General features: G+C 54.1%; 1 protein-coding gene across 1 annotated transcript in view; it reads right to left on the minus strand.

Annotated features, from left to right (window-relative positions):
• TRIOBP (TRIO and F-actin binding protein) overlaps window positions 1-14,553 on the minus strand; it is a 59,255-nt gene extending 44,702 nt beyond the window's left edge. Inside the window, exons 1-4 of the mRNA XM_021717239.1 lie at window positions 14,440-14,553; window positions 6,372-6,511; window positions 4,757-4,958; window positions 3,566-3,734 (exon numbers count right to left, since the gene is read on the minus strand). Of these exons, the coding sequence (XP_021572914.1) occupies window positions 3,566-3,734; window positions 4,757-4,958; window positions 6,372-6,511; window positions 14,440-14,553 (625 nt within the window). The remainder of the gene's footprint in view (window positions 1-3,565; window positions 3,735-4,756; window positions 4,959-6,371; window positions 6,512-14,439) is intronic.
• Window positions 14,554-15,820: the final 1,267 nt, after the last annotated feature.

Below are 15,820 nucleotides of genomic sequence, written 5' to 3' on the forward strand. Positions count from 1 at the left end.
TTTTTTTTTTTTTTTTAATTTGAGCCAGGGATCTCACTTTGTCATCCAGTTTGGAAAACAGAGGCATGATTATAGCTCACTGCAACCTTGACCTCCTGGGCTCAAACAATCCTTTTGCCTCAGTCTTTCCTGCCATCCTTCCCTAGCCCACCGCAGTCAGCCAGGTGAGAGGTGGAGGATTTCCCTGGCCCTTTCTGTTTCTCTCTGCACACTCAGTCACATGGCTGTCAGTACTGTCTGGGAGAAGCCGATGACTCTACCCCGGTCTTCGTTTCTTCCTGAACGCTAGAGCATCTACACAACCCAGCTCCATCGGTGTATGAGAGCCTCAAACTCAACACAGCACTTTTTGTTTCACTCAGTAAATAGGTGTCTATTGAGTGCCTCCTGTGTGCCAGGTTCTGTCCAATACTGGAGGCATAGCAGTGAATAAGACAGACAAGGCTCCACCCTTATGGAGTTGACAACCCAGTAGAGAGGGTGGCAGGAAAAACAGTAAAAAATAGATCAGGATGAGCATAGTGGCTTATGCCTGACATCCCAGCACTTTGGGAGGCCAAGGCAGGAGGATCACTTGAGTCCAAAAGTTCAAGACCAGCCTGGGCAACATAGAGAGACCTCTTCTCTACAAAAAAAATTTTTTAAATAGCCAAGTGTGCACCCGTAGTCCCAGCTTGTCTCCATCCCCGTCCTACACCCTGAGTCTTCCCTGGGCATCTGCACCCTCTTCCACAGGCTCTCGAATCCAGTATGCCCACCGCCAGGCACATCTACTCCCCAGACCTCTCAGCGAAGGGCACTGCCATCCACGCAGACTCCCAAACCAGAAACTGCAGCCGTGCAGCCTCCTGTCCTGAGTCCCATCCAGTCTACTTTCTCGATCTCTCTCCTCTGTCCCCTCCTTCCCCTACAACCATGGCCCCAACCTAGGCTCCTCCACCTCTCACCTGGCTGACTGTGGTGGGCTAGGGAAGGATGGCAGGAAAGGTGTGGCTGTGACCCATACAGCTGTTCCTCCCCATGTCACCAGCTGTCACCTGTTTGTCTGTCTCATTTGCTTTTTTTTGAGTCAGAGTCTCACTCCGTTGCCCAGGCTAGAGTGCAGTGGCATGCTCACAGCCACCCCAGTGTCCACCTGCTGGGCTCCCTTCCGCCTCAGCCTTCCAAGTAGCTGGAACTACAGGCATGCGCTACCGCGCCCGGCTAATTTTTTATTTTATTGTACAGATAAGGTCTGGCCAAGTTGCCCGGGCAGGTCTCGAACCCATGGGCTCAGGTAATCCACTCGTCTTGGCCTCCCAAACTGCTGGGATTAGAGGCTGAGCCACCGAGCCCGGCCTCATTTGCCTTATCCATCTACCTGTCCACCTGTCGATCTACCTGCCCACCCACCATCTATCCATCTTGTCGCCCCATGTGAGAGGCAGTTGAAGCAATCATAACACCTTATCCCTACAAGGACATTCTCCTTCCCATCCACAACACTCCTGCCACACTCAGGAAACAGAACACTGACACAGCACTGTTCTCTAACATACGCAAATTGCCCAGTTGTGCCTGTCATAGCTGTCTTCTCCCATCCAGGATGCCATCGTGGCCACACGTGGCATTCCACCTCCTTGCCTCTGAACCCTCTTTTAATTGAGGACAATCCCTCAGCCCTTTTTTGTCTGTCATGAGTCCAGGCCTTTTGCAGAATGTCTTTCCGTCTGGGCTTGTCTGATGTTTCGTTGGGGTTAGGAGCAGGTGATGCATTTTTAGCAGGATGATTTGGAAGGGAAGGGAGGCCGCACTCCCCCAAACCTCATGCATTTGATGCCGATTTGCCCCACCCTGGGGGTGCTGAGTGGCTGCTTGGTTAAGGGGGTGATGCCAGATCGCCCATCCTAAGGGTGCCTGTTCCCTCTGTAATCAGTGCATCACCTGAGGGGTGATACTTTGAGACTGTGACTATCCTGTTTCCTGGCAACCTATCACCAAGGATTCAGCCTCAGTGGGTGATTCATGCCGATACCAGTTACCACCACAGCGGTTCTGACAGTCTTTAACCAGGGCTCTCATCCTGCTCCAGTTTATCCTTTGCACCTTTGCCCTAGCGAACTTCCTAAGGCACAGGTTCAATTACCTGACTCCCTTCCTCAGACACCTCTCACGGCTCCCTACTACGTAGGGAAGAAAGCCCAAACTTCTTGGCTAGGTTCTTGCAGCCCAGCATGGTCTGGCTCACCTGTACATGCCAGGACCCTCCCTAGTCACACCTCAAGCACTGTGCAGGCTGTGCCCTGAGCCAGTGTACCGTGCTTTGTCCAGAAGGTCATCTTCTGTCTGTCCTTCTCCTTTGTCCCAGCCCTTCACTTGTGTCTGTTTCTGCTCTTTCTCTGTCCTGGACTCCTGCTCACCATCTCCTGTCGGTCTGCTTTGCTAGTTAATGAGCTTTCTGGAGCAGGGACCGTGTCTAACTCCCCCTGACTGCCAGGCATTCACAGCCAGTACTCGCATGTTTGCTGACTGAGGGCTACAGGAGCCGTGGGTAGTCACGACTGCCCGCTAGGACTAGGATGTGGCTGTCCTGACCCCACAACCCCAAACCCTGTCCATGCTGAAGACCGAGACTGAGGGCAACACAGTGCCTCAGTGACTGAGGGCCCAGACTTTGGGACCCAGCATCGTGAGCTCACATACTAGCGAGATGTTGACCGGTGTCACCGACAACTATGGGCATGGCCAGATCAGCAGCCTTTCCCCCTTCTCTGGGAACAATATCACCCTGATTTCCTTTGGAAAATCAAGTTTCAAAAGTGCCACCCAGGGGACAGCATAGCATGAATGAGGAGGGAGCTACAACGGAAGAAAGAAGAGCAGAGACCAGATTTCTGATGCCGTTTGAACACCTGGATCCAGCCATGCCTGATTTATTTCAGTCAATTTCTGTGCCTTGCAACTTGAATATCCTAACCTAGCAGTTGTGAGATGTTGTATTTACAGCAGGTAGCATGACACATCGTGGCTGATCCCCAATTTTTTTTTTTTTGAGTTGGAGTCTCACTCCGTCACCCAGACTGGAGTGCAGTGGCATGCTCCTGGCCACCGCAGCCTCAACCTGCTGGGCTCTGGCGATCCTTCCGCCTCAACCTTCCAAATAGCCGGAACTACAGGCACGCGCTACCACACCCGGCTAGTTTTTTATTTATTGTAGAGATGAGGTCTCACCAAGTTGCCCGGGAGGGTCTCAAACCCGTGGGCTCAGGCAATCCATTCACCTCATCCTCCCCAAGCACGGGATTACAGGCTGAGCTACCGAGCCCGGCCTGATCCCAAATTATATGAGAGCTGTTACTATTATTAAGACTCAAGCTACCAAAGTAAGTCATGCCCAGCATCCCAGATGGCCAGCAAGATGACTGTCTGCCCAAAGTCACGCAGCTGGGACTGTGTGACACACCCCCAGAAGCCAGAGAGAAGTGAGTCCGATCCTAGCCCTACCACTTCCCAGATGTGTGGTCACTGTCTGGAAGGCAGGCCATCACCACACCCATGGTCACAGGAGCCAACCAGAAGGTCTTACCCTCCTTTCTCTGACCTGCGGTGTCTCCTCCTGCGGGGGACCTGGTGAGGACAGATGCAGCCCTTCGGGCACCGTCAGTCCTAGGTCCCTCCTGGGTCCTCCGCGGGATCATCACGGTGTGCTTATCCCAGCTGGGGGTCTCCTCCTGTCTCTCAACAGTGTCCCAGTCCTGCCCAAGAAGGAGAGGAAAAAGTGTGTTTCGGTGAAACAAGAGGTCCCAGGATGTGCACTCCCAGCATGAGAGGGGTAAAAGGAGCTGGCATTTAAAGAGTACTTGCTGCATGCCTGGCACTATGCTGGGTTCTTGGCAGATGCTAACTCAGCTCATCTTCAATCAATCCTGGGAAACAGGCATATCCGTTGGAGCTAAGAACTTTGCCCAAAGTCACGCAGCTGGGACTGTGTGACACACCCCCAGAGGCCAGAGAGAAGTGAGTCTGATCCCAGCCCTACCACTTCCCAGATGTGTGGCCTGGGTTGCTTTCCCCTCTGAGCCTCAGCCCCAAGCGGGGCCATACCATACTGCCTCAGAGGATGGAGTTTCCCCGGGCCAGGCCCACCAAGCCCCCAGCACAGTGCCGGCTACACAGCGTGTGTGCAGGCTGGGACGTTTTTTATTCTGTGCTCCCTCACTTCCCCGTCCCTTTCCTTTAGGGCTCTCAGGAAACAAGTCTGCCTCTTCTGCCCCATGGCTGTCCTTTGGAATGTGGACACTCGAGGAAAGGCTCCTGGGTCTTTTCTTTCTCCAGCAATATGGCCTCTGTCCTTGGGAGCCCCCAGCATCTCCCTTTCCTCTGTTTCTTGCAGATCTATGCCAGAACTGGTCAAGGGCTCAGCTGTGTGTGAGCAGGGCAGGGCCCGGGCGCCAACCCGTCCTGGCTTTAGACACCACACCCAGCATCCCAGCCCACTGTGACCTGGGAGGTCTTGGCAGCCCGAGCCGGCCGCTGATTCACCGGAAGCTCCCTGTTAGCAGAGACTCCTTCCCCATCTCCCCTTCACAGTAGAATCCCCTCCCGCTTGGGCTAGCCCGTGCAGAGACCCCCTGCCCCTCCAGCCAGTTATCAGGGTGGCCCGAGGTGCCTGCTAACAGTCCGCACACCTCAGGCCAGTCCCTTGGTTTAGGTGGTACCAGGGCTGGGAATGGAGGGTGACCTGCTCTTGTCTCCCCGGCCCCCGGCCCCAGCTCACCACAGAGGACGAGTTGCTGGGATCATCAGGGGTGTCGCAGTCAGGACTGGAGCTGGGGTCAGAGTCGGGGCCCTCGTCGCAGCTGCCACACGGGGAGGAGGTCAAGCCCTCCAGATAGGGCACTGCCGCGAGCTCCTGGTTCCTGTTCCCAGGGGCGGCTGCGGGGCCCTCTTCAGGGAACCCGGCTGGTGGGGTTGGGCCCCTGGGAGGGGAGACAGTCCCATGACGTTTTCCAAAAGTAGTTTGGAATTCGGAGTGACACCTCCACCCCACCCAGGTCCACATGCTCACACAGGGGGCCTGGAATCCACGGAAGAGGGAGCCGACACCGAGGGCTGTGTCTATGCTAGACTCTGTATGGGTTGTCTCGTCGGGCTACAACAGCCTTCCTTTGAAGCAAGTATAATGATTCCCATTTCACAGATGAAGAAAGTAAGGTCTAAGGTCAGAGACTGACCCAGCTCACCGAGGTAGGAAAGAAAGCAGTGTTGTGATCCAGGACTACTGCTCCAGCCCTAACCTTCTGTCGCTGGAACAGGAGCGGGACTCCAAGCTCAGCAAGACTAGGAAAACAGACTCATGCTGGGCTAATGGGGGGGGCGGGTGTGAGAGGTAGCAGGGCTTTAGGGGCAGTGACAAGGTGACTGCAGCTGAGAGGGAGCTGCAGAGAAAGCCCTGCTTTAGAAAGGCACGGGTTCAAGTAGGCTTAGAGCTGGCAGTATCCCCAAAGAGTGACAATAGATTGGCCTGCAAGATGGTCATGGGTGATGAGCCTGAAAAAGACTGCTGTAGTCAACTAAGTTTGGGACCTGCGGCACACTTCCTTACCTCCCTCACCTAAAAGTCATAATGCATGCCTGCAAACTAAGGCTCTGACAAGTCCTGGCTGGGAAGCTATTCAACTTAATTTATCCCAGACTTTCTGAAACATACTTGATAGCAAAGCTATTTTTTAAAAATAATGCCTACCTGTGAGGAGCACGTCAAGTTCTCAAAGCAGCTGGTTTGATACAACTACTCTTATTTTACAAACAGGGACACTGAGGCATAGAAAGATAGAGTAACTTGCCAAAAGTCTCACAGCCCATCAGGGATGGAGCTAAAGCTTGGACACATGTTTCCAGATTCTCAGGCCATGGCCCCCTGAAGGGGACTTCAGCTCTGGCCTGGGGCTGGAAGGAATTCCAGAGCTCAGAGAAGGGCATACCCGGGTAGGTGGGTGACAGCAGGTGCCCTGTGCGCAGGGGCTGTTTAAAGTTTTAAAGCTGTGCAAAGGCAACCAGGAAATGTGAGCGGGCTGTGGGCCATGCCCACCGCAAGGTGGGTACACAGTGTCCCACACCCCGGAGCAAAGCTGAGCTCCATCTTGGGAATTATGGGGAGGGGAGGGCTGAGTAGGCTCAGGGACCCAAGTGCCAGCACGGTCTGACCTGTGCCCTCCCAGCGGACCCAAGGAGCAAACCTGCTGCCCACCTGTGCCCAGGCTGCATGGACTGAGCACGTGACGCACGCCAACAGCCATCACAGACGCTGCCATCGGGAAGGGATGCGGGTGGGGAGAGTGAGAGTGCTTTACCCCAGGGAGCCCTTCCCCCGGCCCTGGGGCTCTACCCACCTCTTTGGCCTCGGCCTGAGGCCTGGGACCCCCACAGACTGGCAGCCAGAAGTCGAGGCGCTGAGCGGGTCCTCAGGGGCAGGTGGGCATCGGGGCAGATCGCAGTAGGGCGCCTCGGCACTTGGAGGGCTCCCGAGCTCCTGGGCCAGAGTTGGAGAGAGGAGGCAGTTCAGCGCCCACGTGGGGGCTCCCCTCCCCTACACAGCCCCTCCCAGCACTGGGTGTGGGAGTCTCCAGGCATCTCCTCCTGGGAGCTCACACTTCTCAAGGAGAGCTGCCCATCAGGTGCAGCCGCCCCTTGGGACTCAAGCCGGGGGCTGACCAAGGGACCCATGTGAGCGCATGCACACGTGTGTACATGTATGGGCCTCGGCACAGGTATGTGTGTGCTGAAGGCCTGTGTGTTTGGGGCGCATGTGTGCACACGAGTGTTGAGAGCACATGTGTGCAGGTGCAGTGGGTTCCCCAGTGCATGTTTGCAGAAGCACAAGTCCACTTAGCAGTGCGCGAACGTGAACGTCCAGAAGGGTCTCTGGAGCCAGAAGACGAGGGTAAGGAGGGAAGATTAAGCTGGTCTGGAGACTAAGGAGAGGTCTGATGGAGGAGAAGATGGGCAAACCAGACCTTGGGGGGAAAGAGAAAGCTGCCCCCTGAAGGAGAGGCAGAGGGCTCTGGGGCTGGAGGTCAAGGTCCCGGGGGCGGGGGCCTTGAGCCGCCCGTCCTCTGTCCCTCGCCTCGGCAGGGCCACACCTGCGAAGGCTGGTGCTGGGCTCACCCGGGGGGAACGGCTGTTCACCTCCAGGAAGGCCCCCCCCATCCCTCCCCACCTCCTAGGAGTGGCAGGGCCCTCCCCTGGCGGTGGGAGACAGCGGCGGGCCGTGGCACCCTGTGCCCCGCCTCCTCTCGGGTTACCTGGGCAGCGGGCTCCGGTGGTGGTGGCTGTCGGCTGTCAGCACCCTCGTCCCCGGGGGGCTCCGGCTCAGGCCCCCACGCTGCCGCCCTCCCAGGTCCCAACTCTGGGACGTGGTGGCGGCGGCAGCCGAGGCAGCAGAAACCTTAGAGGGGCCGGCTTCGGGAGCAGGGGCCCCTCATTACTGTTTCATAAGCCGGGGCCCAGCCAAGAACAATGCAGGACATGAAACCGCAGGAACCTGATCCCAGCAGCTCACCTGAGAGCCAGGGCGGGCGGGAGCCTGGGCAAGGACTCCCTGGGGACCCTGGCGCCCGGGGCCCAGGGCCCAGGCCGCAGCCTGGTCAGCACCCTGGGTGGGCACTGGCTCTCCAGGATTCAAGGAGGCCACCCCTGGGGGCCGGGCAGTGCTGAGGAGTGGGGCTGGGGTGTCTGCTGCAACATCCAGGCCAGAGGAGGCCCGTCTGGGTTCAGTTTCGCCCCCTGCCCTGCAGCCAGATTCCGATCAGAGCTCGGCAGCAGAAGGTGTCAGATCCACAGCCGGGCCTGGCGCCTTGGCCACCCAGGGGACAGCACCGCATGAATGAGGAGGGAATGGTTCGCCAGGCGCTGCCAATGGGTCCCGACCCAGCCAGGCCCAGTGGGACCCCCAGCCTAACGCGGCACCTGGTCTCTGCTCTCACCCCAGCCCCTGTCACCACCGAGCGCCGTGTGAGTGGGCCTGGCAGTCAGTGCCTAGCTCTGATTTCGTGTCTGGCGGGTCAGCACGGGCTCTGGCCTCGGACAGACCTCAGCCCCATCCCAGCTCCTCCACTTCTCAGTTGGGTGACCTCAGCCTGGCGGCTTCCGCTCTCTGAGCCTTGTTTTCTCCTCTCTGAAATTGAGGCGGAGGTGTGACCAAGACCTGGGCCAAGTGACTCATCCTCTCCATGCCTCAGTTATCGCATGATGGCAGGACCCGCCTCCTAGGGGCGTTCTGAGAATGACATGAGCTAATAATTGTAAAGGGCTTTCCACAGTGTCTGGTCTGTACAATTTAAATATAATAAGTAATGTGAGAGCATTGACTAGACCTTTACATACGTTAAATCGGCAGAATAACATTAAATACAATTAAGAATAAGCTGAGCCAGGCACGGCAGTTCACACCTATAATCCCAGCACTTTGGGAGGTGGAGGCAGGTTCAAGACCAGCCTATACAATTTGGCAAGACCTCATCTCTACAATAAATCAAAAAATTAGTAGGGCACGGTGGCACACGCCTGTGGTTCCAGCTACTTGGAAGGCTGGGGCAGAAGGATCGCCTGAGCCCAGCAGGTCGAGGCTGCGGTGGTCATAAGCGTGGCAACAGAGTGAGACTCCGACTAAAATAAAAAATAAAAAAGAATAAACTGAGGCTGAGTATGGTGGCTCATTTCTATAATCCCAGCACTTTGGGAGGCTGAGGTAGGAGAACCATTTGAAGCCAGGAGTTTGAGCCTGGACACATAGCAAGAGCCCCTTTCTACAAAAAAAATACGTATTTAAAGTAGCTGGGCATGGTGGTGTCTGCCTATAGTCCTAGCTATTTGGGAGACTGAGGTGGGTGGATAACTTAAGCCCAAAAGTTTGAGACTACAGTGAGCTATGATCATGCCACTGCACTCCAGTCTGGGTGACAGAGCAAGACCCTGTCTCTTAAAAAATAATAAAAATGGCTGGGCACGGTGGCTCAAGCCTGTACTCCCAACACTTTAGGAAGCCGAGGTGAGAGGATTGCCTGAGCCCACGGGTTCAAGACAAGCTTGGGCAACTTGGCGAGACCTCATCTCTTCAATAAATCAAAAAATTAGCCGGCGTGGTAACGCACACCTGTAGTTCCGGCTACTTGGAAGGCTGAGGCAGAAGGATTGCCTGAGCCCAGCGGGTCAACGCTGGGTGGCCGTGAGTGTACCACTGCACTCCAGTCTGGGCAACAGAGTAAGTCTTCAACTCAAAAATAATAATAATAATAATTATAATGATAATAAAAATAAATTGAAAAGGGTGTGTGGTACCTAGCAAACAGGAAGACCGTCTCACCCTGCCCCTCTTCCCTCTGGTCCATGTGAGTGGGGGTGACCCCACATCTCAGTCCATGGGAGACCCAGCTGTGAGTAGATCAGGGGTGAGCAGGGAGGGGCATGCAGAGCCCAGGAGCCTAGGGAAGCCAGAGCTCACCCAGGGCACTCTGCATGACCAGTTGACCAAGAGTTGGTCGTGCTTGGTAGGCAAGGACACCTTGGGTCCTGGGGCCATTCTGCATATTCTAGGGTGGCTGAAGATATCAGAACTGGACCCAGCCCTGTGTCTTCACTGAGCTCCAGGAGACACTTCTGTCAGGCTGATGGAGACGAATCTGCCAGATGTACCATGGGGATGCTTGACTCCACCTGTTTGAAATCTCTTGACCTAAAGCCAGGGACAAACACAGCCAAGGTTCCAGAATCCTTGGAGGAAAAATTGGCTATACTTGGATCCCCACAGACCCATTGTGTGAGAGACAGGGGGAGCAGTGGATGACACAGACGGGGCAAGTTGGGGAAACTCTGCCCCCAAAGCAACTGGCGAGGGTGGCGGGAACGATTCACCCGCGCCTTCAGTGCCCGACCACACAGTACCACGGAATGGGTCTAGCGTGGCAGCAGGGGTGGACAGAGAGGCCAACAAAGAGTCCAGAATGCACAATTGTCATCTTGTCATCTTCTGGGGACAGGGTCACTTTTCTATTGTCACATCTGGTACACAGGGGATTGTCTCCTGCCCAGAGTCAAGTCTCCAGGCCTGGCTTAGGGACATCACAGTCACCTCTTATGCATTTGCAGAATGCGGGGGTGGCTCATAACCAGGTCATCATCGGAGCAACTGAAGGTCAAGAAAGTAAAGGGTTGGCCGGGCTCGGTGGCTCAGGCTATCATCTCAGCACTTTGGGAGGCCGAGGCGAGTGGATTGCCCGAGCCCACGGGTTCGAAACCCACCCAGGCAACTTGGTGAGACCTTGTCTCTACAATAAATCAAAAATTAGCCGGGCATGGTAGCACATGCCTGTAGTGGCTTCTTGGAAGGCTGAAGCGGAAGGATTGCTGGAGCCCAGCAGGTCGAGGCTGCGGTGGCTGTGAGCATGCCACTGCACACCAGCCTGGGCGACAGAGTGAGATACCAACTCAAAAAACAAACAAAAAAAGAAAGTAAAGGGTTGAGCCATCTCTGGCCTTGGCCCCAAAAGGAGGGGCACACTCCAGGGTCTGCCTCTGACCCTCTGGCCACTCCATCTCCATCTTCTTGGCTGTCTGCCTGCTGTTGCCTGCATCACAATTCTGATTCCCCAGCCTTACTCAGGCCTCTTTCTGTCTCGCTCTACACTCTCCTCTGCAGACGACGGCTCATCCACAAGCAAAGCTTTGGTGAGTGCCAGGTCCTGAGGCTCTGCAGGCCTCCATCTCCTGCGGTGGTCCAGCCCCTGAGCCCCAGGCCCCTGAATTCACTAACCTCCCCTGGTCTCCCTGGTATCCTGCAGGCACCTCACGCCACGCCCAAATGACTCCAAAGAGGCCTCCCATCCCATTACCTGACCTGGAGAAGTAACTTAGGAGTCAGTCACCCCCAATTCTGTAGATTCTCCTACTCAATTCATTCTGAAATCTGTCCTTCTGTCTCCATCTCAAAGCCCCTGTCATCTCTGGCACAAATGAGGACTTTCACCTTTTCCTCACGGGTCACCTGGATTCACTTCCAGCACCCTGTATGCCGTTCTCTGCCCAGCAATCAGAGTGACTTTTAAAGATGCACATCAGATCATGTTGCTCCCTTGTTTAAAGCCTTTTTTTGTTTTGCTTTGTTTTGTTTTGAGTTGGAGTCTTACTCTGTCACCCAGACTGGAGTGCAGTGGCACGCTCCCGGCCACCGCAGCCTCGACCTGCTGGGTTCCGGCGATCCTTCCGCCTCAGCCTTCCGAGTAGCCAGAACTACAGGCGCGCACTACCACGCCTGGCTAATTTTTGATTTATCGTAGAGACGAGGTCTCGCCAAGTTGCCCGAGTGGGTCTCAAACCTGCGGGTTTAGGCAATCCACTCGCCTCAGCCTCCCAAAGTGCTGGGATTACAGGCTGAGCCACTGAGTCCGGCCTATTTAAAGTCTTAAGTGGCTCCCCATGATGCTCAGAATAGAATCCAAAGTTCTCAGCATGTCCACAAAGTCGCACAAGGCCTGGTCAGACCAGGCCCCACCCATTCTCCACCCTCAACCTTAGCTCCCCTGACTTCCTTCTCACTGACCTATCTCCAGCCCTCCAATGAGTGGCTTCCTTTCTGCCTCAGGACCTTTGCACATTCTATTTCCTTCTTTTCATGTTCCCCCAACTTCACTGACTAATGCTAATGCCTATATGGCCTTTATCAAACAGCTGAAATGACATTTCCTTGGAGAAACTCTCCTCAATGCCCTATCATTTCCCCTCATACCACTTGCTTTTCTTTGATGACAGTGATCACAACCATGACTAAATAGTCATTTGTGGCCAGGTGCAGTGGCTCATGCCTGTAATTCCAGCACTTTGGGAGGCTGAGGTGGGAGGATTGCTTGAGCCCAGGGGCTCAAGACCAGCTTAGGCAACACAGCAAGACCTTGTCTCTACAAAAAAATTAAAAAGTTAACAGGGTGTAGTGACATGTGCCTGTAATCCCAGCTAGCTGTGAGGCTGAGGTGGAAGGATTGCCTGAGCCCAGGAGTTAGAGGCTGTGATAAGCCATGATTGTGCCACTGCACTCCAGCCTGGGTTACAGTGAAACCCCAACTCGCCAAAAAACAAACAAACAAAAGTCATTTGCACGATTCCTTTCTTTTCTTTTTTTTTTTCTTTAGTTGGAGTCTCACTCTGTCACCCAGGCCGGAAGGCAGTGGCATGCTCACAGCCTCGACCTGCTGGGCTCAGATGATCCTTCCACCTCAGCTGTCCAAGTGACTGGAACCACAGGCACGTGCCTCCACACCCGGCTAATTTTTTGATTTATTGTAGAGATAAGGTCTCACCAAGTTGCCCAGGCTGGTCTCAAACCCGCGGACTCAAGAAATCCTTTCACCTCGGCCTCCCAAAGTGCTGGGATTACAGGCTGAGCCACTGCGTCCGGCTGCATGATTCCTTTCCTACTCTCCATTTCCCTTTCTAGATAGACTACAAACCCCATGGAGCCAGGAATGCATCTGTCTTATGCGTCACTGTTCCCCAACATCTAGCGTGATGCCTGGTGCCTTTTAAGTACCTGCTCAGTATATATGAATACACGAGCCGGCCCAAGGTCTCAGCTGGGAAATGGTGGAATGGGGACTCCCTTAGACTGGCCTGAATCCAGGGCCCTCCTCCTGCTCCACACTTGCTGTCTCAGGTCCCTGCATGGAAGATGGATTCACAGGACTCTTGAGAAGGATCACTTCATCCCAGGAGTTCGAGACCAGCCTAGGCAACATAGATGAGTGATCTCATCTCTACAAAAAAAGTCAGAAAGCAGCCAGGCGTGGTGGTGCATGCCTGTAGTCCCAGCTACTCGGGAGACTGAGTCAAGAGGATAGCCTAAGTCTAGGAGATTAAGGCTGCAGCGAGCAGTGATGGTGCCACTGCACTCCAGCCTGGGTGACAGAGTGAAATCCAGACTAAAAAAAGGAAAAAAAAAAAGAATTCGAGACCAGTCTGGGCAACTTGGTGAGACCTTGTCTCAACAATAAATCAAAAAATTAGCTAGCATAGTGGCACACACCTGTCGTTCCAGCTACTTGGAAGCCCGAGGCAGAAAGATTGCTTGAACCCAGAAGGTCAAGGCTGTGGTAACTGTGATTGTGTCACTGCACTTTTACCTGGGCAACAGAGTGAGACTCCAACTCAAAAAAAAAAAAAAAAGAATTAGCCACATGTGGCTTGGGCTAAGCAGAGAAGCCTGTTACCCCACATTTCCCACAAGGAGAATGAAGCCAGAGAAGTTAAACAACACAAGGTGTCGCGGTACTCTGGCCTACTGGACTCCAATGCCGAATGGGAACCCCCTCACAATGTGGCTATCATTACTACAATGGCCACCTCGAAGAGCGTAGCTCCCTGCATAAAGCTGGCTGCCAGGCTCACGACGAGCTTCAGACCCTGATGGGAGTGATGAGACCATAGCAGGTCAGGCCTGGAAGGGTTCTTGGTGACACATATCTCATACTTCTCCCAGCATGTGTACCAGGGACTCTGGGCTTGTGCCGGGGCTTGGCATCCGACCTCACCAATCACAAGGGAAGAAAATGACTCCTCTTCCACTCTCTCAACTTCAGGAAGAAAGTCTCCAGTCAGTGCTGGTAGGTTTTTTTCTTTGTTTTGAGTTGGAGTCTCACTCTGTTGCCAAGTTGGAGTGCAGTGGCATGCACACAGCTACCACAGCCTTGACCTGCTGGACACAGGCGATCCTTCTGCCTTAGCCTACCAAGTCACTGGAACTACAGGCATGCACCACCACACCTGACTAATTTTTTGATTTATTGTAGAGATGAGTCAAGATGCCCAGGCTAGTCTCTGCCAAGATGCCCAGGCTAGTCTCGAACTCCTGGGCTCAGGCGATCCTCTCACCTCTGCCTCCCAAAGTGCTGGGATTACAGCTATGAACCACTGCACCTGGCCTGGTGCCGGTGAACTGTTAACCTCTCTCTAACATCTGCTAATCTCCTTTTCTGACAGAGACAGCAGGACCCAAGCCCAGAGCCTTCTATCCACTACATGCTCAAGACAGGATTTGATGACATTTCTATTTTGGCTTTTCTTTTTCTATCATTCCTTTTAACTTTCTCTGTGTAGAACATAATCCTAGTTTTCTATTTGTGTTGATGATGTAAAGTTTTGTTTCAGTATAAGGAGAAAAAGGTGCCGGTTTGGAGAACAATAAAGTAAGTACTAGATTAGATGAGGCTATGATAGAAATCATAAAGCAGGAGGAAAGTGACCAGAGATTGGGGAGTAATTACATGATCCAACCACCACATTGTACAGATGAGAAAGTCGAGGCTCCGGCCAGAAGCAAGGCCAGCATCTGGGTTCAGCTGCAAGTTAGTGGCCCAGCCAGGCCCAGCCCATGACTCACTCCCCATCCCAAACTACTCGGGAAGGCTAGCCCACCTCGCTCCTTGTTCCGTGGGCCTCCTCAGGGCGGAAGCAGTTTTGACAGCAGTTCTGGGCAAGCATGTTGGCCTCAAAGCGCACACACAGGGCATTCCCAGCCACCTCCTCCATAGCGGTTGAGTCTGACCAGGCCGGCTCCTGCGATCTGATGGCTGTCTCTCTAGGTGAGGCCTGGGAGAACTGTGGGGAGGTGATGACCAAATTACTAGTTGGCCACCCACTCAGACTTCAGCCCCAGTTTCCCAGGCCAGACAAGGACCAAGGAAATAGCTATTCATCTGTTCATTTATTCACTCAACAAACACTCATTAAACACCCACTAAGCACCCAGGCACTCTGCCAAGCATTGATGTGTGATGGCTAGTCCTACTGAAGTGTTGCTCAAAGTGTCCTTGAAGGACCCTATGTGACACCCTCCTCGGCAGCTCATAAAAATGCACATTCCAGCCGGTAGTGGTAGTGCACACCTGTAGTTCCGGCTACTCGGAAGGCTGAGGTGGAGGGATCGCCGGAGCCCAGCAGGTCGAGGCTGCGGTGGCCGGGAGCGGCCACTGCACTCCAGTCTGGGCGACAGAGTGAGACTCCAACTCAAAAAAAAAAAAAAAAAAAGCAGATTCCCACTTCCCTCTCCTGATCCACCCAGTCGAAATCTCCAGGGGGTAAGGCCTGGGGGTTGTACATTTTAAACAAATCCTTTAGGTGATTCCAGTGCACCCCAAAGTTTACCTTTGTCTTGTAGCTACTCTACATTGTAGATCCAATTAATGCCAATTTCAGATCAAGTAATTCACTTAAGGTCACAGTGGCGGAACTGGATTTAAATCCACGTCTGTGTGCCTCCTCGCTCTCTTAGGGTGGAGGTGAAGGGCACTGGATCACACTGCCAACTAACACAGGTCCCTTGGGGAGAACAGGAAGTGAGGCTGAAGGCTGGCCAGGTATTGAGTTGAGGACAAAATCTTGGGCAGAAGTGAACAATCTAAAGCCACACAGCAAGTTTTTGGCAGAGTTTAGCCAAAAAGAAGCCCTGGTATCTTGACTTGTGCCCAGGGCTCTCCTTTCTGGGTGCCCCTGGGGGTACCAACATCTATGCTGTGGAAGTGAAACTGGGTCATGAGAGCCATGTATAGATGCCCTCTCCATCCATACTGAGCCCTAGTGGAAGGGGGATGGTGGGAGGAATCTGACATTCCAAGCTGAAGGCACCTTATGGTACCCCCAAGTCACCTGCCCATCTCCGTTCTCACCTGGTGTGTATCCTCCACAACGTCCCAGGGGATCAGGCCTTTGTTGCCAATCTCAGCTGACAGCTGAGGAATTTCACATCCTCCCCTGGGACAGCCAGGGCCATGGCTCCTCGCTCCACCATCAGACCTGG

This window comes from Carlito syrichta, unplaced genomic scaffold (assembly GCF_000164805.1).
Source record: "Carlito syrichta isolate Samal-C Ts95f unplaced genomic scaffold, Tarsius_syrichta-2.0.1 Scaffold309481, whole genome shotgun sequence".
In the NCBI taxonomy this organism is placed as follows: domain Eukaryota; kingdom Metazoa; phylum Chordata; class Mammalia; order Primates; family Tarsiidae; genus Carlito; species Carlito syrichta.